The sequence below is a fragment of the Ixodes scapularis genome, unplaced genomic scaffold, assembly GCF_016920785.2.
Source record: "Ixodes scapularis isolate PalLabHiFi unplaced genomic scaffold, ASM1692078v2 PGA_scaffold1__304_contigs__length_218370807, whole genome shotgun sequence".
Lineage (NCBI taxonomy): Eukaryota > Metazoa > Arthropoda > Arachnida > Ixodida > Ixodidae > Ixodes > Ixodes scapularis.
The window spans coordinates 188405396-188426702 of record NW_024609846.1 but is presented as its reverse complement, the minus strand read 5'-3'; the positions used below and the strand labels follow the sequence as shown (position 1 = coordinate 188426702).

Sequence of the window (21307 nt, the reverse complement as noted above, 5' to 3'; positions counted from 1 at the left end):
TAAACCGATAAAACCGATAAAAGTACGTTGAATTCATTTTCGGAAATTCGGTTTTAACCTAAAAAGGTCTGTTTGTTTGTAGGTTTGGCGTTTTCGGTTTAAACCGATAAAACCGATAAAAGTGCGTTGAATTCATTTTCGGAAATTCGGTGTCAACCGAAAAAGGCCCCTTTGACCTTCCAGTCGTACCGCAGAGCCGTGGCGAAAAAGCTAAATGGCAGTGTCAATCGAAACATTTCCGAATGTATGGGATACACGCATGCCATCACGACGTTATGGTTTAATGTGCACATAATCGATCGGAACGTTAAGTCCGAAATTCCCCATGACTTCGCCATGTACGAGCCTGTTTTCAAACTGGTTGTAAGGGAGACTGACTTGGTGCAAGTTCTGCAGCCAGAGTTTAGTGAGTACACGAAAAATGTTGTGCTTCAAAATGTCGCACCGTGTCTTTTTTAGCGGTCAGATTTGGTTGCTTGGCCGATTTCGGCTCAGGCAGCGCTTTCCTCAGCCTGTCAGTGCCCAGAGTTATTCTAGAAGCTCAGGGTCATATTAAGAGCAAAGAAAGAGTGCGGATCAACAAGAACTTGGGAAAGTACATGTGTGTTTACTATATTATGATCACGTAATCCTGATGTACAGAAGGTTACGTTCCATGTTTTTTGGGGCATAGGTTTCATATCTGGCTTGTCCGTATTTCTGTGTGCTTTTCTTGTTTCTTTTACAGTTGCCACAATTTCCAAAAGTGTTTATTTCTTTTTCGATGTATCTGTGCCGTTATTTTTTGAGTGATCACAAACATCAGAGCTACAAGCATCAACGGATCCGGTGTCCGTTGCTGTTTATTTCATATTCGACGTAAAAAGAATACACCGAAAAAAAAAACGAAAAATGAATTGTACAAAAACACCAAAAAAAGTACGCCGAATTTCGAAAAAAATAAAAACCGAAAACGCGGAACCCTAGCTATCGAATAGAATTCGCCCTCGTACAGTTACATTGACAGCTTGAACAACGCGGGTTAAATAGGTAAATGCCAGTAATTCACTTAACTAACTTCTTTTTTTTTTCATCCTTGACGTGGCCGTAGCTGGCAGTTTGTTCCCGGAAATAGGTTTTGTTTTTCTCAAACACTATTTTTCAGGGTTTTTAAAAGCCTTCGTTAAAACACCCGGCGTAATCATAAAACATTTCCCCGGGGGTAGCTCTATTTCAGCGCTCCGAAACGCATCTTACGTAATAAACATTGCGAGAACTCGCTAACGCCGAAATATCGCGATATTGACAGTTCTCATCTGGCCTAAGCAGTCAGTGTCGTTTGTTTTGTTTACTTCTGTATATTTGTCCGATGGAACGCTACAACAACCAAGGGCATGTTCATTGCGTTGAGACGCTTGCCGCGAGTTCTTTGCAGTGATTCTCTGATAATCCACGAGGTAGCAATTAGGTCGCTGGAAATCTCTGCTAATCAGTCGAGTGGAAGCATGTCGTGCTCCGAGGCATCGATCAAATTGACTGGAGACTAGGGGAGAGCCGCGTTACTTAGAGCAAGGCGATGCACGCGTTCAAGCTCAGTCTACCAACGTCGAGCGATGCCGCATTATGAAAGGGCTGGCATTTCGTAACTGGTCGGGATGAATTTACGGTGATATGAAGATAAAACGTCTGGCGCAGTCGAAACATGAACATGTTAGTGCAGAAGCTGTTTTTGAAAGGCTCGCCTCTGCTTTTAATGAACTTCCAGGGTGGAAGAAGCGCCCGCCCTGTCCTGGAAAATTAACCTGAATATAAAAAAGGTCTAATTGTCTTAGCGTCAATTTAGTTTGCTTGTTTAGACATGGCTCTCAACAAGTATTTGTGCTGCATCTGATTAAATCATATGCGTAGCGGGAGATGTAGTCCCGTTGTTGGCTACTGTAATTTACCTCTTCTTTTAAGACACCCTATGGAAGGAATGTTTTCTTTTAGTAACATTTTTAGGGCGCAGCTGTTAGGCGCCCGTTTCCGGCGTAAGCGCCGTCGCCGTTGCCGTCGGCGTAACCGCTCGTTGCATTATGGGACCTCTTCCATAATGACGTCACACGTGACGTCACGTGCGACGTCACGAGGGTCACGAGTGACCTCACCTTCCTGACGTCACACGGCGTCTAAATTTGGCAGAAAAATTTTCCGCTCAATTTAGCGGGGAACTTTTCCCGCTAAATTTAGCGGAAAATGTTCCTACTAGATTTACCGGGGAAAGCTTTCCATCACATTTAGCGGAAAATTTTTTAGCCAAACTTAGTGGGAAAAATCAGCGCCAAATTTAGCAAGAACATTTACCTCTAAATTTAGCAGGAAAATTTTCCTGCTAAATGTCGCGGAAATATTGCCCACTAAAATTGGCGCAAACTTTTTCTTGCTAAATTGGGGGGAGGGGGGAATTTTTTCGCTAAGTATGGCGGGAAAAGTTCCCCGGTCAATTTTTCTAACATATTTAGCAGAAACATTTTCCCGCCAAATTAAGCGAGCAATTTGTTTTACTAAATTTAGCGGGGAATTTTTTCTGACACATCGAGCGGGTAGAACTTACCTGGAAATCGTCCCAGAATTTCCCCGTGAATTCCCCCCGTACCCTTTCCTCCTCCTCCTCAAGAGCTGTGCTCTAATTCGACATTACAGAGAATCGTAAACGTCTTTAATTTTTTTTGAAGTTTTATTAGCCGTTCAACCCTAATTTGTTGCACAACCTGTAAGAATAAGTCAGATAATATGTCTATCTTAAAATAAGTAGCTCAAGGGTAGAACGAAGCTATTGGAAAAAAAAATATGAATGTAATTTTGAAGGATATTGTCATTTGATGACGACGACTATGGTCAGGAAACGTCTTCATATGTGTTGAATTTACGACGCAAAAATTGCTCTCACCAAATCATTTGACCTCGAACAACACTGGAGAAAGTGTTTATACATTATTGCTGCTACCCTTTTCATGTCTTGTAGCTACAAAAAGAAATAAAAAAAACATTGTCTCCGTCAGCTACTCTTGACATTTCACGCCACGATGTATCGTTATATTTAAGTATGGTGGTGATTTGGGCCAGTTCATTATGTCGTGATATTTGCTTTCGGCTCATAAACAACATTCTGTAAACACACAAATACCCAGTCTTGCACACGTTACTAAAAAAAAGTAATCGATTACAACTACTATTACTCTTGGCTAAAAAGTATTCGATTAGATTCCTTGATTACTCGACGGCAAAAGTAATTGGACATTACTTAAAGAAGTAATCGTTACTTTTCCGATTACTTTATTGTGTGAAGACACATCTTTAGCGCTGATAACGATGAACTACTTCCAACCTATATTTCACATATGCACAAGTATTGAAGAAAAACTGGCTCCCTCTTCGTGATCGTTGCACCTTCGCAATGCGGACACAAGCATAGAATTCGTTTGAAGACGTTTAATGATTTGGGCGTTCGCCTGTGTGTGTGTGTGGGGGGGGGGGGGGGGAGCGGAGGGGGTTCTAGATCTTGTTAAGCTTGAGCAAGGGTTGTCGCTCAAAGTTTGCGTCGCTCATTTTATTATTCACATCTGGATGAGCTCGCATGTTATACGAAAGAGCAGCAGCTCCAGGATTAGAAACGGATCATGTGTAGCATCCATTAGCGGAAGAGATCGCCCAGACCACTTCTCAACTCGAAACATTGCTTGTCACAAAGACCACGTAGGGGAAATGTGGAAATATTTCAACTGCCTTTGTTATATTTTGCATCCGCTTTAGGCATTCTTCGATTCTGGTTCTCCGACGGGCTGCGAGTAGGTACCCTAAGCAAGATTTTTTTTTTTTTCATATCTGTGTGTGCGTGCGTGAGGGGGCTAGATTGAACGAAGGACTCACAAAGCTACATTCTGCTTCCTCAAACTTCGCCCTTGAATCGCCTTTGTAACGCACTGTGGCCTCCCTGGGGCTTCCCACTCCCAATCCCAGCTCGAAAAAAAAAAAAAAAAAAAAATCGACATTCCACAGAAACTGTACATAGAAAGAGATTGACCTCTTTTCCTACAGCTCCGCAAAAATCTTTCTTTTTTCCGTTCGAGAAACAAAAGCAAATTTTATTTTTGTCATTTCATAAAAAAAGGCGTGTGCCTTGGGCGGCGGGGGGGGGGGCGTGGACAAATTGTAACCGTTACAAGTAATTTTATTACTTCAAAAAGTAATCAGATCGCTGTTGTGATAACTGCCTAATCAAAGTAACCCACTGATTACAAAATTAATCCAAAAAGTAATCGATTACAAGTAATTTGATTACTTGTAATGCGTACGATAAAAGTCTGCAAATACCTGACGCTTGTTATTTTTTGGTTAACAAACTGTCAGCAAAACACAACCATTTCTTGATGGATGTGGTATAAGGTATGAATTATGGTAGAAAATATGCTGTTGTGCATCTTTCAAACTATTGAATATAATAAATACACATTGTACACTTTTGTGAACTTGTTTATATTGAGCGCTTGCACGTGTGTACGATAGAAACGCATTTCAAAGAGTCCTGAGCCAGTTTCATCTCCTGGATCGCTTTCAGGCGCCGAGTTCTTTTTTCTTTTTAATTCACTACATTTGCGCTACATTCATATATTAGTTCACAGAGGCAAACATGAGGAAAGAGGGTGCAAACCGATAGGTGATATAACCAGTGATTGATGTATCAAAACCTAGGATATCAGTAACGCAGCGTGTAATAAATAAAGATCTGCCACGTAAATAGAAAATAAAACAAAGAGGGAGATTTCATCTTAAGCTCTTCACTTCCCCTTGTTTACTCGGTTTATTTGTTGCCAAATAAACAAGGAAGATCTAATTCACACCGATGACTTAAGAATAAGTTATTATCTTAACGTGATACTCCAGCCTGGATTGCACGTCAATCGTCTCTTCCGCTATAATCTTCCATCAAATCGCCACCAATTTGGCGCTTGTAGAATGCGTTTTAATACACAATGTATCGCATTAGAAACAATTTAGTGTAGTAAAAAAGGTGTCTAAAGTGTAAATATTAAGGTATTGCTCTAAGGACGTCTAATGTATGATTTTTTTTTTGGTTTTTTTTGTATTTGGAAGTGAATAGTACTCAAGACAATGCACACTCGCGGCTGTTTTTAACAAATTTAGATTCCTAGCTAAACTTTGTTGAACATTCATCGTCGCGCGCAACTAAGCCACAAGTGAAACAAAACAGCTTTGCGAAAGTGTCCACTTAAACAGCCACTCGATCAGCAAACGCACAACCCAGAGCTATACCTTTGCTAGAGTGTCTTAGCAAACTATCTGCAAAAAATATGAAGCACTGTGCAGTGCTTAGCAAACTTCAGATAGCTTCGCACCACAGCCACAAGCGATCACAGGAGACGTGCTGGATCGGGACTCCTTCTACAAAGACCGTGAGCTCCGGCTGAGGGCCGAGTACAAAGTCTATCACGAGGAGGCACCGTCTATATTCGTCACAACCAGCACGTGGGTTGTTCCACTTACTACGTCAATAATCTGCTGCAAGGTGAGACCGAAGCTGAGGATGAGCGGCTCGGACTCGTTGAAGACGGGGCGCTCGAGCGTGTTGTAGTTGGCCAGAAGATCGCCGAGGAGCCGGCGTTCGTGGGCACCTTGCTCCGTATCTATAAAACAAGAGAGGACAAACAGAGGGTCATACATGCATATCCAGAGTATGATGCAGATCAGCAAATTATAATACGAACCGTAAAAAAAAAGACGGGGTTTGAGATTTTTTAGTTTTTCTTTTTCATTTCCCCTTTGTCCAACAATCGATACGGGGGAGTGGCTGGCCCGTCGCACATTTTTTTAGTTATACTTCGTTTGACAAACCGACGAGATGCTATCAGAGGAGATATATGGTGTCACTTCGTTTTTGCATTTCTTACCTAAAACACGCTACGATAGGAGATCTCCACTTGTTTTCGTTAATTCTGGTATACCATTAGTGTTTCTCGTATATATCAATGATTTGCCATGTTCTATTTCCTTTTTGCATTAGTTTATTCGCTGATTATTGTCTTATTTACGGAGAAGTTGCTAACACTTTAGATACTCAGAATTTACACGAAGATATTAACGCACTCTTTACCTTGTTTGACTTATAAGGGATAAAACTTAACACGACTAAATTCAAAGCCATAAGAGTATGGTGTTAATCTAATATTCCTCCATCTTATATTGTTGAAAACATCACCTTACCTTCCGTGTCTTGATAAAAATACTTTGGTGTTCATATATCTCCAGATATCTCCTAATTGATACATGTTGATAACACAGCATGTTAACCGCATGTTGTGTTATTTCAAACGAAATTTATTTTTTGCTCCTTTTTCTCTGGAAGTAACTCTGTATAAAACACTTGTTCGCACTAAATTACAATATGCTCCTTCTATCTGGAAGCGTGGTCATTACAAACTAAATGATAATCTTGAATAAGCAGAAAAGTGTTCTGCTTGTTTTATTCTTAACAAATATCATCAAGTCAAGTCAAGTCACAAATATCATCAGAGTGGGCATGGAAACAGCTTAGGAATGCATCGTTCTAACGCTGTGTGCATCCTTGTGCAGATACTGGCATCGCTGTTCTTCCTGCGGCGCTGGTCACCGTTACTTCAACCAGTCATCGTCACCCCGTCAGCAAATAATCAAGTGTTGCTTGGCTTTCCGGACAACATCGTCGGCGGGCCCTTCGGTGCTCCCGCGGATTGGCCGCAACCGCAGCGTGTCTTCACTCCGTTCGAGAGGGTTTACGCATCGACATCGACATCGTCACTCACGGATGGCCTGGCTTTAAAACCGTGGAGCGCCCTTGGATGCTTCAGTGGGCATGGAAACAGCTTAGGAATGCATCGTTCTAACGCTGTGTGCATCCTTGTGCAGATACTGGCATCGCTGTTCTTCCTGCGGCGCTGGTCACCGTTACTTCAACCAGTCATCGTCACCCCGTCAGCAAATAATCAAGTGTTGCTTGGCTTTCCGGACAACATCGTCGGCGGGCCCTTCGGTGCTCCCGCGGATTGGCCGCAACCGCAGCGTGTCTTCACTCCGTTCGAGAGGGTTTACGCATCGACATCGACATCGTCACTCACGGATGGCCTGGCTTTAAAACCGTGGAGCGCCCTTGGATGCTTCAGTGGGCATGGAAACAGCTTAGGAATGCATCGTTCTAACGCTGTGTGCATCCTTGTGCAGGTTGGTTCCGTTCCATCACTACACGCTAAGAAAACTAACAACCATTGCCTTTTGCTGTTTCCGTGCCCAAGTGTTTTTTTCGCATTACTTCTGGAGTGTCTCGACGTTTTGAGGTCACTGTTATTACTCTCTGGCGACGTAGAGCTTAACCCCGGCCCCATGACTGTAGCTCAAGCGACGCAACTAGATGATGTATGCAAGCTGCTGCAAGACCTTAATGCTCGTGCCATAAAGTCACAGGAGGGGCAGAGCAGTTTAATAAAAACCGTGGAAGAAATAAAAAAAAACCAGCAATCCATTGAAGCAAAAATTAACGAATTTGGAAGTCGACTCCTCCTTGTTGAAAGTAAGATTTCTGCGCTTGAAATAGTCGACCACGACTTTCAAGAGATGCAGGGCGTCGCAGAAGCTTTGCAGAACAATAACGTTAACTTACTCGAGCGTCTTAATGAACTTGAAGATCGTTCAAGACGTGATAACCTCATTATTCATGGTCTTCCCGATGTTGCGTCAGAAACATGGGCGGAAAGTGAAACAAAAGTTCTCGAGCTTATTTCCCGTTCCCTTCAGCTCCAGGTTACCCCAGATTGCATTGAGCGCGCACATCGAATCGGCTCCTTCAATCCTACCAGATGTCGCCCGCTAGTTATAAAGTTTTCTTCCTTTAAGGTCAAGGACAAGGTACTTTTCTCGCGACTAAAATTAAAAGGAAGCACGACGTATATCACCGAAGATTTTTCTCCAGCTACTCGAATTGCCAGAAAAAAACTAATTGAATTTGGTAAAGCTACGAATTGCATATATCAGCTGCGGTATAACAAGCTGCATGTCAACAAAAAGTGCTACATGTACAACGCGACTACTGATAATGTTTTTGAGTTCGGTTCCGCCCCCGATGTGCGCGCGAGAGATAACACAGAGATTGTTCCAACTAACCTAACATCTGCATCATCATAACGAGTTGCGAGGGGTGAGGGTCGTACTGATAAAAACAAACATTTGTCAGTACTTTTTTGTAATATAAGGAGTGTGTTGCGTCATAGGGATGACTTGTGCTCTGCTATAGACTCATCCAGTGCTGATATTGTGGTTTTAACCGAAACGTGGCTTTCCTCTTCTGTTAAAAATTCCGAAATATTTTGTTGTGAAAAAAGTTTCAAGGTTTATCGTTGCGATAGAGGTGAAAGGACTGGTGGCGGTGTGTTAATCGCAATTGCAAGTCATATTGAATCGTTTTGCGTGCGCCTGAATAGCGAATTGGAAATAACATGGCTTTGTTTGCATTTGAATAACCAGAAACTTATTTTGGGTGTATGCTATCGCCCGCCATCTAACAATCATTCCTTCGTTACCAGTCTTCATGACGCAATAAATTCATTAATACTACGCTTTCCTTCCGTTCCGATCATTCTTTTAGGTGACTTCAACTACCCAAATATAGTCTGGACTGGCTTGCATGCTTACAGTCACCCATTTTCATCAGACGCGACTGACTTCATAAACATGTGTAGCGATTTCAGCTTCAGTCAATTGATGACTCTTCCTACTAGAATTACCCATACAACAGCCAACATATTGGATCTAATTTTAACAACGTCATCTTCTTTAATATCTTCAATTAGCACCATGCAGGGCATAAGTGATCATTCATTAATACATTTTGTCATCGATGTTCCTGTTAGAAATGCTCCAAAGATTCAGAAAAAAATACGCGACTATGCTAAAGGTAACTTCGAGGCCATTAACAGTGAACTTTCTTTTTTTCTTGATGATTACTTGCCGCTCTTTTCGGAACGCTCAATTCAGGAAAATTGGGATTTATTTAAAACGCAGGTTGTGCATCTTACTAATACATATATACCTTTGCGCAATATTTCCGTTAACCCGCAATCACCATGGTTTAACACCACATTAAAAAGGCTTTCTAACAAGAAAAAACAAAAATTTCGAGCAGCTAAATTTTCAAATGTTGATTCTAAATGGTCTGCATACCATATTGCAGCCAATAATTATAAAAGTGCTATTGAAAATGCGAAGGCTACTTATTTTAATGTAACTCTACCATCACTTTTAACAAGCAACCCAAAGCAGTTTTGGAATGTAATTAATCGAAATGAAAAATCGTCAATATCATTGTTTAGTTCCTCTGGAAATGCTGTGCCTTTTAGTGAGTGTGCCCTTGTTTTGAACTCCGCCTTTGTGGCTTCATTTTCAGACGTTAACGTGTCATCTTTACCTCCATTTCAACATACTGGATTTGTTCCTATGTACCCGGTCGCTATTGATGCTTGTGGAATTGTTAATGTAATCGATAATTTAAAAAATATCGTGTTCCGCGGGAGTAGATGATATTAATTCAAAATTCCTAAAAAGTACCAAAGAATATTCTTCAATAATACTTTCTAAACTATTTAATCAGTCTCTTAATTGTGGGTATTTGCCGGACGACTGGAAGGTGGGAAAGGTGGTGCCGATACACAAAACGGGCGATCAACATTCTCCTTCTAATTACCGTCCCATATCGCTTACAAGCATCCCATGCAAAATTCTTGAGCACGTCATTTTTTCACATTTAGTAAACTTTTTGGAGTCTAATAACTTCTTTTCTCCCGCCCAACACGGTTTTCGTAAGTCATTTTCGTGTGAAACCCAGCTACTAACCTTCACTAACGACCTTCACCTTATTCTTGATCGAAGTTCCCAAGCTGACTGCATATTCCTCGATTTCGCTAAAGCATTTGATAAGGTATCACATAGTCTACTACTTCATAAGCTAAGCAAACTCAGCATTGATTCCGCTACACTATCTTGGATTCACGCCTTCCTAACTAACCGGTCTCAGTTTGTATTTGCGAATGACACGTCTTCTCCTTCAGCTTCTGTGACGTCCGGAGTGCCGCAGGGGTCTGTACTGGGTCCTCTTCTTTTCCTTATATATGTCAATGACTTACCCTCCTGTGTTTCATCTTCGATTAGCTTGTTTGCTGACGACTGTGTTATATATCGTGAAGTGACTAACAAATCCGATGTTTCTTCTCTTCAGTGTGACCTTGACCGTGTATCTGAATGGTGTGACTTATGGCATATGCAGCTTAACACTAACAAATGTAAGGTAATAAGGGTTTCTCGGCTTCAGAGTGATGTCTCTTGTTATTACCTAAACCACACTCCTTTACAACAAGTAACAACCTACAAATATTTGGGGGTTCATATTTCATCCAATCTGTCCTGGGAAACTCATATTCAATACGTAACAAGTAACGCCAATCGTATGCTGGGTTTCATAAAACGAAATTTTTCAGCAGCTCCCTTATCACTTAAACTACTTCTTTACAAAACACTTGTTCGCACCAAACTAGAATATGCCTCTTCAATTTGGGACCCCGGTACTGACGTATTAACATCTGCAGTTGAAGCAATTCAAAATAGATCCGCCCGATTCATACTTACTAATTATCACCGCACTGCCAGCGTAACATCCATGAAATCAAGTTTGAACCTGCCTAATCTTGCATCGCGTAGAGAAGTTTTTCGTTTGTGCCTGTTTCACAAAATCTACTACCACAATCATACTTTGCGTGACAAGTTATTAGCACCTCCTTTTTACATATCACAGCGTCTTGATCACCGACACAAGATGGGCGTACCTTCATGTAACACTACTACTTTTCACAATTCATTCATACCCCGAACTACAGTGTTGTGGAACCACCTTCCAGCGTCTGTGGTATCAATATCTGACAGCGTTGCTTTCAAAAATTGCCTTAACAATGTTCACATTTCAGCGTTTCACTAATATGTACATATTGTTTTACATTCATAGGTTGTTATTCATTGTATGTTGTTGAATTCTATTGATGTAACCCGCTCCCCTCTGTAATGCCTTCGGGCCTTGAGGGAACTTTTAAATAAATAAATAAATAAATAAAAAACCACCAATATAAGCTCAATGAATGCCACTCTATCATGGCCTAATCTTGCTTTACGCCGTAAAAATAGCTCGCTTGTTTTTCTTTCATAAAATATGCCAAACTAATTTATTACTTCAAGATGGATTGCTGAAGCATCCGGTTTATATTTCTTCACGGTTGGATCATATATATTAGGTAGGCATTCCAAAATAAAACAGAAATAGATTTCAAGGGTCGCTCCTCCCAATACGTTCTGTGGACTAAAACCATCTTCCCACACCGATAGCCACAATTGCCATTCGTCATCTATTTTAAACTACCGTAAATATTATAAACCGTTCCGACTAATTATCAAAGTGTACTGACCCCCACTCCGTTCTGTAATTTTGAAGGCCCTGAGAGTATTTGAAATAAAATATATATATATATATATATATATATATATATATATATATATATATATATATATATATATATAGATATATATCTTTAGAAAAAGGAAACGGGTCAAGCAACATAAAAAGGTTTGCTTTAAAGGGTCACTCCGGTATATTTTCTCAATTTTAGGACTAAGACTCTTTTCAGTGAAGTAAGTGCCCCAGAATTACGAGTTGCCTAATTTTGTTTTATGTCTTGTGTAGTTTTGTAGACCTCCTATCTCAAAGTTTTGTTTTGAGCGTCTACGGCGAAACCGAAACTTTCGCCTCGAGCATGATGGTAGCCCTTTTGATCAGCTGTATGACCATCGCGTGATGTTAAGCTGGTACTGTGGTACATACAGTAAAACGTACAACTGGCTTAGTCGGAAGAGCAGTTCCGATCAGTCAGGTAATATGCTATTATTGTTTTACTGGTTTGCTTCGTATATGTATAACGTCTGTAACAAGTAATACACGTTCCTAAAGTTGCCGGCTAATGCAAGTTCAATGAACGCAGGCTCAGCGCAGGGTCAAAACAAGCCCCACTTACCCTCTGAAAAGAACTACGATATTGGTTGTGTGCCATGCACGTTTCAAAAGCGTTGTCGAAAATAATCGCAAGCTCCCGCGCGGCAGGAAGGGACTATACCTTGTCTCCTCCTACGATGGACTAAAGGCCAAGGCCACGGGCTGCCAGGTCCAATCACGTTCCACTCTGTACTATGACGCGCTTAACATTGATTAGGGGTGGACGAAAAATGCTCGAATCCGAAAACGCCGCATCAGTTCTATAGCTTCCACGCTGCAAAGAGCCAATATATCGTGGCTTTCTTTGCGATGTGAAATTGTTGAGTCACTAAGTGCTCTTCCATTTGACCCACAGTCCACCCGTCCTCTTAACAGTGATCCGAGGCGCGGGCACCGACACGTGCATCAAAACAAATTACCGCACAATTTCTAAGTGGCTCGTGATTGGATCTGGCGGTCCGTAGCTTTTGCCTTTAGTCAATCGTAGGGTGAGACAAAGTATAAACTATGGCCGCCAGTGGATGCCACCTTCGGCACCATGAAGCTTGAGCGAGCGGGGAGTTAATAAAACTTGTTCGCGATCGCTGAGGAGCACTTACAAACGGCGGTCCAGAAAGCCGGGGTAACACTGCTTATGCATCATTCAAAGACAGTCTGTATACAGATTCGAACGCGAGTCACTGAGAGATCCATGCTTCGAATGCCGCATGGGAATGATTTCAAGGAGAAAACTTGGCACGCGCCTTTAGATCCGCGGATATTGCGGTGACTAGTGTTTGCAGACTGTTTTCTTCTATTATGCAGGAGCAGTGTGAACCCGACTTACGGCATAACATAACAAGCAGAAATCGTTTGATGGGACTGCTGAAAACGCAGCAGAAATACACGGCAAAAGAAATAGCAGTAAAAGCACATAACCTCCTTCAGTAGGATCATGACATCGGGGCACAAGGTTGCTTGAAAAAAGCGAACCCGCTGAATGTCCGCTGACAAGCTAGTATTAGCAATTTTAGTATCGGTTTTAGAGTGGGTCGCGGCTTCCGATTAGTGTAGTATTTTGGCAGTGCTCTTATTTAAATTCTGTAAATCGATATTCTTCGTTCAGTTTAGTTCGACTTTTGATCAAGGTGAGTCTTTGAAGAGAAGCCGAAAACGTTAATGAAGAAAACGAGTTAGAGGTGAATGCTAGAGTAGTTTTGTCCCGTGAATATGAATATCACATTCGTTTTAACCGAAGATGTACCTAAATACGAGATAACACAAGAAACGTCTCGCCAATCCTGGATATTTTGGCCGTCAAGCCCATGTCGTTTGGGTGGACAACACGTGCAATATACCTTTTGCCGAATTACCTTCAAAAAGAATGTCGGAAACGTAGGTACACGCGCTGCGCACGCTGGCGTCTTTACCTCTGAAAGTTGGAAAGCAAAAATCTAAAACAACTGGCACTTCGCACGCGTGTTCCACGGACGCTTAATTTTGGTGATTTAATTTTTTTTTTTTTTTTTTGTATAGGGTCGGAGAGCAGTGCAGCGCGCGTACCTACGTTCCGAACATTCTCTTGGATGCTTATGTAATTTAGCAAATGTAAAGCTTGTCAGGTATATTCCACACACAGACACCAGTCATGACATCTTTTTTTACCTTTCTGAAAATAGCAGGAGTGTGCATGCATAGCTTTAATATGCACTGAATATACGTCAAAGCGGAGATTTCGAAAACTCCTTTTATGGCGTAACGCTCCTGGAAGATGGGGCTTCAGTGGTACATTAAAAATGATTTTCTGAAACTTCCGGGCTCAATATTGAGAAAAGAAATCTCAGTATTCGTAATCCTGAAGGCCAAATAAATCCCATTTCATTATTTTTACTCAAATAGAGAACCGCTTCAGTTTCCCTTTTGGTACGAGTGAAGAAAGTGTTGTAACTGGCTACAATAGGTATGGAGAGAAACAAATCCAGATGCTTAAAGCGTGTTCGTAATATTTTATACATCAAATCAAACCTCAACAGCATTTTCCGAAGTCGCTTGAGAACTTTGGGTATTGTACATATCCAAAAACGAAACGGTGAAAATGTTCCTTTTGAACGCCATCGTCGCCGTTTATTTTTTATTCTTTTTCTTGGATTTCTGCTTTTTTGGTCATTGAGAGACATTTTTTATTTACACGCTGATGCGATACAAAACTTTCAAATGTAAGGTTACAAACCTTGTGTAAGAAAACAGTGACGCGAGACAATGACAATTTGGTTTAATATTGATTCATTTATGAAACAAGTCGCTAAGCTTATAAAACAACTATGTCTTATTACAACGGGCTTTCTAATATTGTAATTTTCAATCCATAACTTAGCACGAGAAATGTTTATTTCGGTCGTCGGAAGATAAATAAACTGAACTGAAACTGTGTCGCGCGATGCACTTATCAAAATTACAATCGCTGGTGCTTCCTTGTTGTTCTTGCCATCAATAATGAACACAAGTGACCACAAAATTGTCCGTCTGAGTGATTTGCGATCAACTAAAGCCATGTGTACACAAGCGTGAGTCAAACCATGAAAACATGCTAATGCGTGTTTGAAAAATGTGTCTTGCGTATATCCCTAATCAACCACCACTAGAGCAAAGTGAATAACATCAAATGTCTCATCCGCCGAATAAACACACACACACACACACACCACATAAATAAAAAGATAAAACAAGGGCGTGTCGGACGACCTAATAATTCTAGCATACAGTAATGATTACCCCTCACGCTTGCGAGCACTCAGTGGTCTCAGGTACCTGTGTCTGTTCCGCGACTTGAGCAACAAGCCTACATACAAGCTCGCATACTATCCGTGAACAAGACGCAAAAGCACGGCTTTATGTCCCTGAGCCTCACGTAGACACGCGCCTTATTTTACCTCCCCAACTGGCTGGCCGTTGCCAGCCTCTCCAAGCAGCGCGGCCTCCGCCAGAGTTGTTCCGCACGACCGCTCAGTTGCCCCGGAGAATCTTACCTTCTCTCCGTTGGACGCCGCCTGACCTATCCACCGATTTTATCCCCTCGGTTCACGAAATACACATCCTCCAACCCCGAACATCCCATTCTCCCATTTTTCTTGTATCTCCTTTTCCTCCTCGTTTTTATTTGCTCAATATTATTATTATTCGCTCATTGTCTGACCTCCGCCACGCCTGAATCCTTTGCGCTAGTAAGTTTTCCAAAGCTTCTCGGGCATTTGCTGACACGCTTCATCATGCCAAGCAGACTTGCTTATTTTCCTCCTCACTCGTTCGCTTACACCTTTTCCTATACTCCGTTCAACCCTCAGATGACAGTGTGGTCTAAGCTACGTGTTCGTTGGGCAGGCGTCCATCTTTGGCCACGCGAACTCGCTCCGGCTCATACCCATGGGCGGAGAGGACGGGCTCAGGTAATGAATGGGACGCGGTCGATTGTTTCGACGAGTTCCTAGCTCCCACCGCACTGTCTGCTTAGGGCTGAAAAGAGCATATTCATTCTTTCTCCTTCTCTCCCGAAGGGGGAAGGGCACCTTTGAGCACGAGCGATTGCACGTTCGAGCTTTTGCGTGAATGAAGAACGCTGCGCCTTTTGTGGGAGACGGGGGAGAACTACGCGAATGCGGGCTTGACTGATTTTACGGTCTCGCTGGCGCTCCTTCCCCGCCAGTTTTCGAATAGGGAGCTCTTCTATGGGCATTCATGCGTCTTGATCGCAAAACAGGAATAAGAAGCGTGTGTGTTGGCGGTGGGGGTGGAGGGGCGGCATTGGTATGGATATTGTAAGCGTACATACGGTCCCACGTATTTATTGTATATTATTAATTTATACTGTTTCTTTTCTTTCTTTCTTTTTATTGAGTCAGATGTGATTGTTATTATTCAAGTACTTTTTGTTCTTTAAATTCACGCCATTGGTATGGAAATAATTAGCCGATTTGTGGGCATGCGAACGGAGCTTCGACGAATAAAACACATAAAAATTAATCAGCGGTACACGAGTCGGACGCTCAGCATTAATTAATTGTCGTGAACTTTCTTAACATTATAACACTTTAAATATTACAACCGTCTCAATCAGCACACCTTGTTGTACTAGGGCGATTTGTACATTCCCTCATTTTGTGGCTCAAAGGATTACGTGATTTATACCTTAGTGATTTCAAACTGCGAAAACGTTCTCTCGACACTCTCACTCAATATCAAAAGAACCTTCCAATATTAGATCGCGTGGGCCCGCGCTGATACGGTGAATCTAGCGATTACTAGATTAACCAAATGGACGGAGTCATGTGGTGAATCTAGGCTAGAGAAGCTGTATATGCTAACTGCACACGTTAGAGTAACTGTATACACTCCTCGAGCGAATCATGCGGACTTACTCTAGTGAGGCCGTGCGCTGCTATGGTCTTTTTCGTTTTGTTGAGCACTGTACGTTTGAGGAGGCAAGTTCGGAGACTGGGTCGCGTCCATCACCTGACATATCTCTGCCTTACGAAACAAATGACTAATCATGAATGTCGTGCTAAAGTCATTTTAAATTAATAATTGCGACGACTCCTACTTTTGACGGGGGGAGTTTTTTACGGAAAGAAAGTGTAACCCTATTCACAGACTATTAAGAATTAAAGTTCCCTAACACGTTAACAGGTCGACGTGGTCGTTGCTGTTTGATGAAGCATGTCACACATAATTGGTCAGACGAGATCTTGCGAGAATAATTTAACTGGAAGTTCTGGCTCAATGCCATCGTGACTCTTTCTGTTCTACAAGCATAAAAAAAAAATTATTTTCGTTCCTCCCTCTGGCAACGCTGGATATTGGCTTTAACCACAGAGAAGCCAAGTTAAAAGCGTACCGAAAGAAAAAAGTATATAATAGAGTCGGCACGTGTACCTCTGATTCACGAAAATTTAAAATGGCATTTATGCCAAATGCCTTTGGACCAGAAGTGACTCGACCCGCAATCAAGACTCCACGCGGGCCACTTGGCATCACTGTTTCTGCAATTCCTCAAAACCCTTCCCTATAAACGCAATTTTTAATGCCCATGAGGCGCGAAATTTATATACCTGTTTTACGGTGGGCATCCCAAAGGCCAATTGAACGAAGATATTCATAGAATCTGGAGACCATCTTGCGGTTTTTACTCTCCGCGTACCCCTAGTCTGTGCACTAATTCAGTGAAAGCGTTAGGCCCGAAACACAATTGAAATGACCTGGAAACAAAGGTGTTAGTGTACAAATTACACTTAGTGGTTGAGGTAGCAATTAATTTTATATTATCAAGCTATGTCTTTTTTTGTGTGTGTGTTTGTAGAAGTCGATATAGAAAGTATGTTGTTTGTTAGATTTTAATTCAAAATTACTTTGTGATTTCTTTGACTAACGTATAGTGGTAAATGTTTCGAATGCAAAGATAAAACAAGAGGTCGTCATTGTCTGTTACTTCTTTATTTTTTTTTATCACTTTACCCGATTTTTTGAAATGTGGTATTGCTCTGTGGTTTTCATATCTATCTGATAATCATTAAAAAAAGTTTAAACATTTTAGTTTAACGTAGCGTGCACAGACTAGAACACTTGCTTTGTTTCAAAACCAATAAAATTGAAACAGCTCTGTTTTTGTTTTTGTTTTTCTCAAACGGCAGCGGAGCGTTTGTTGTATCTCCTGTCTTCACAAAATTGTATGAAGACGAAGAACGTGCGCCGAAGCCGGATTTTCCGGAAACTTCTTTGCCAGAAGCAAAACTTCGACAAAGGTCTGCAAAACTGTATTCCATCTGACTTTTTGTTTTCTTGTTCTGCTGGCCACCCAAAAAAAGAGAACAAGATATTTCACCACCGCTTGTGCTCAACCCGCCAGATACACAGAAATAGTTTCTTGTTCGGTATAAAGAGGGGTCAACAAAGACTGCTGATTTGAGTCAACAGCTTGGCGATAACGCTTTTTGAGTGGAGAAAGAGTAGAAAAAGTAACAGGGAAGAGCTCGAGAGAAACAGGCTTTCGGTTTCCGGAATTTGCAGCGGCCTCGAATAGAGGCATCACAGGTACGGCATCTTCGCGAGGAGAAACTTTCTTATTTGTTCAGAGTGAAAGTACTTAGTGGGCTTCACAAATTCAGTCCGACTGATTTTAAAGGCTCTAGATTGGAGCCAAGAGGGTTAGGTCTTGTCAAAGTGAGGCCGCAGAACAAGTTGATGCCAGGTTAATAGGCATACCTTCAATTTGCATACCCCACTGTATACCGTATTTACTCGTGTAATAGCGGCACATTTTATGAAGAAGGCCCTTGTGTCTGATTTCCCGCAAAGCAGATATGCAGCCAATCATCGCGTTGCGCATAATTAACACAGCGAATAATCATATCGAAAACACGATTCTCCATACAATTTCGAACTTCACAGATAATATCTTCGCGCGAAGACTTTTTCTCTGTCATGCAAACCAGTGGAATCATGCTGTCGATTGCGGTGATTGGCAATCCTCGCGCTTTGCGGAAAAGCGACCCCCCAGGTGTTTTTTTTTATAAACGGTGCGGCTATTACTCAAGTAAATACGGTAGAAAATATTCACAGGAATGAACTTTACAAATGCATAAATTTTGGCATTGATAAAAAAAGGCCTTCATTATGAACTTTTTTATAATTTTTAATCTTTTTTTTATGGGAAGAGCGTATCTATATAAAACGAGACGTCACCGCATTGTTCGTGCATTATCAATGTAAGCCAAAGCAAAGCTCTTGATCGTCAAGAATTTATAGTTTTTCCAACGCAATGACGACGATGCAATATTTTAGATAAATTTCAATGAAGAAGCGCATTAAAAAACTGATAATACATTTTTAAATGTAACTTTCGATTTCATGCCCATTCCGTTTTCAACGTAGCCGTGATCTCCGCACGATCGCGCTGTTGAACGAAGATTGGCAGCGTGAATGATCATCGTCCTTAAGATATTGGTAGCACTGCAAATGACGACAGCGAGTGTGGAATGGGGGAGCCTAAATGTAAAGAGAGTGGCGTTATATGTGTGACATTGTACGCGTGAGGAGCGGCTTGAGAGGCTGGACCCAATGTCATTTACATTGCACCTTTAGAGTGGAGCTTCCGTAAAAAAAAAATGGATGAACTTTGATTTCTGTACAAGTTTCGCCCCCGTGAAAATCCTCTATAAATAAGCTCCAAAAATGCTTCTTCTTATTGTAGTGTTAAACAAAAAATGCAATTACCAGTCCATCCATGACGGTAACTTACAGCGTTGATTTTCCAGTCATCACCTTTTCTTCAACCATGAAAGAATTTCGGTAAAAACATATATTGTCTTTCACCAAACAGCAGCGACGTTGTTCTTACATCAAAAATATTGACAGGAAGGGCAACCACGAGCTGAAGTAGGAACACCAATTATAAGTAAAAATACAAAAGCAGTACACTGTATTTTTTTTGTTTGACTTTTAGGTCATTTGTTTCTTAAGCAGATAATGTGACATTCACCTAATGCACAATTATTAACATTTCTTTCTTGCTTTCTTTCTTTCTTCTTTCTTTTTCCGATTGACCGGGAGGTGAGCAGAGACTAAAGGCGTGATGCCCGACGAGGTCTCTGTCCGCTTTACAGTTCTAACAGAGCAGTGTAGGGTACATATATTTTCGAGCACGAAAAATAGAGAAAAGAAGCTATAAGACCCTATACAGCTCAGAAACAAAAAAACAGGATCAATCAATTATCCCACGATGGTTTTTTCAGCAACGAATGATAAAAACAAAGTAGTCAGAAACATGTTTTAACAATTCAAAAGCGAAATATGCACATGATTTAATAAGTACGCAGTACACACATATTAGAACACAATGTCACGGCCCACCATAAGTGTCTTTAGTCTTTTTTTTTAATTGGAGTATATTCCAGTTAAAATCTATTAGATCTTACGTATTATTCAAAATTTTGGCGACTTGGAAGCTTGTCGTTTGTTTTCCGTAATTGGTACGTATTTTTTTAGTTCGCCTGATTCTATGTCTAACTCCTTGATAGGTTGTGTTTTCTGGAGGAACTGCCAAGAGCTTTTTTTTGTGTGTGTATTATCTGTAACAGGGATAGGCAAAATACATGCAACTATGTATCGAAATACATATAAAAAATACTTCGTCAAAAATGTATTTAATTACAAACATAATTACGTTTCCAAAAAACCATTTAAGTACAAGATACAAATACAACCAAATGGATTTGGTCTCCTCCAACATTCATCAAAATTTAAGTCAGCGACTTTAGGTCACCTGCAACGGGTTTCTGGGCATCTCATTTTAATTTTGCATTGCATACTCGCGAGTTAGTGTGCGGTGCTTTAGTAAGGTAATAGAAATATAATAAAAAATATAATCAGCTTAGACGTAATAGGTGAGAAAAGTACAGAGCTTCAAGCAGCTTTTTTTTTTTGTCGATTACGTTTTGGTATGGACCAACAAAGAACCGAGACGACAAAGACGCACAGCACTAGCTAGAGAATTTTTTATTGCAACTCGCACCAGTTGCGAAAAACTGGACGACCCACGCATTTAGAATGTTCCAGGCAAAAATATGGATGGAAATCAGGCTGGAAAGCATCACAAGTTGTCACAGGCACTTATTTAGCCAGTCTGACTGTGAAGGTCGATTTCGTCACTACTTTTGCCCTGGACTAGCACCGTAATCACAAAGTCACTAAACGCTTCTGCTTGATTGAGAGACACTGCATTCGGTGTATAACGTAGTTTTCTTCCTGCCATGGACAGTGACAATAAATTTGAGGGATGTATTTTCGCCCACAAAATTGTATTTAATTACAATTGTATTTGAAATACCCACGTTTTAGGATTTAAATACACATGTCAAATACATTATCCAATTTGTAATTAAATACAAATTCAAAATACACAAAGTATTTGAAATACGTATTTAAAATACTTGTGTTTGAAATACTGCCCATCCCTGATCAGTAACAATTTATAATAATAAATTTGATTCACTTTAAGTAGGCCATATTTGCTGAATATCGGTTCAGCTGGGAGGTCTGGAGGCTTGGCTTTATAATTTTCAAATAATCGTAGCTTTTTTTTGTAAGATGATCAACCTATTATAATTGGTTGCCGATGTCGTGCCCCAGACTAAAATGCAACAACACAGTTTGGAGTAAAATAAAGCGTAATATATATTATTTTTAAGC

The 21307-nt window shown here is 41.0% G+C and overlaps 2 protein-coding genes across 2 annotated transcripts in view; one reads left to right on the top strand and one right to left on the bottom strand.

Moving 5' to 3' along the window:
* LOC120840960 (neuronal acetylcholine receptor subunit alpha-7-like) overlaps positions 1-5700 on the bottom strand; it is a 122631-nt gene extending 116931 nt beyond the window's left edge. The window contains exon 1 of the mRNA XM_040211770.1: positions 5524-5700. Coding sequence (XP_040067704.1) covers positions 5524-5700 — 177 coding nt within the window. The remainder of the gene's footprint in view (positions 1-5523) is intronic.
* Positions 5701-6556: 856 nt separating this feature from the next.
* Positions 6557-8225, top strand: LOC120841007. The gene is made up of 2 exons (XM_040211832.2): positions 6557-6912; positions 7225-8225. Exons 1-2 carry the CDS (start codon positions 6574-6576, stop codon positions 8188-8190), a joined length of 1305 nt encoding a protein of 434 aa, XP_040067766.1. The 5' UTR covers positions 6557-6573; the 3' UTR covers positions 8191-8225.
* Positions 8226-21307: the final 13082 nt, after the last annotated feature.

What these genes read in the sequence shown, in the direction of transcription:
- LOC120841007 (XM_040211832.2), top strand. Translation starts at nt 6,574, where the DNA reads ATGCATCGTTCTAACGCTGTGTGCATCCTTGTGCAGATACTGGCATCG. An exon ending in GTTCTAACGCTGTGTGCATC is followed by an intron (nt 6,913 to 7,224) that starts CTTGTGCAGATA and finishes GCTGTGTGCATC; the next exon opens with CTTGTGCAGGTTGGTTCCGT.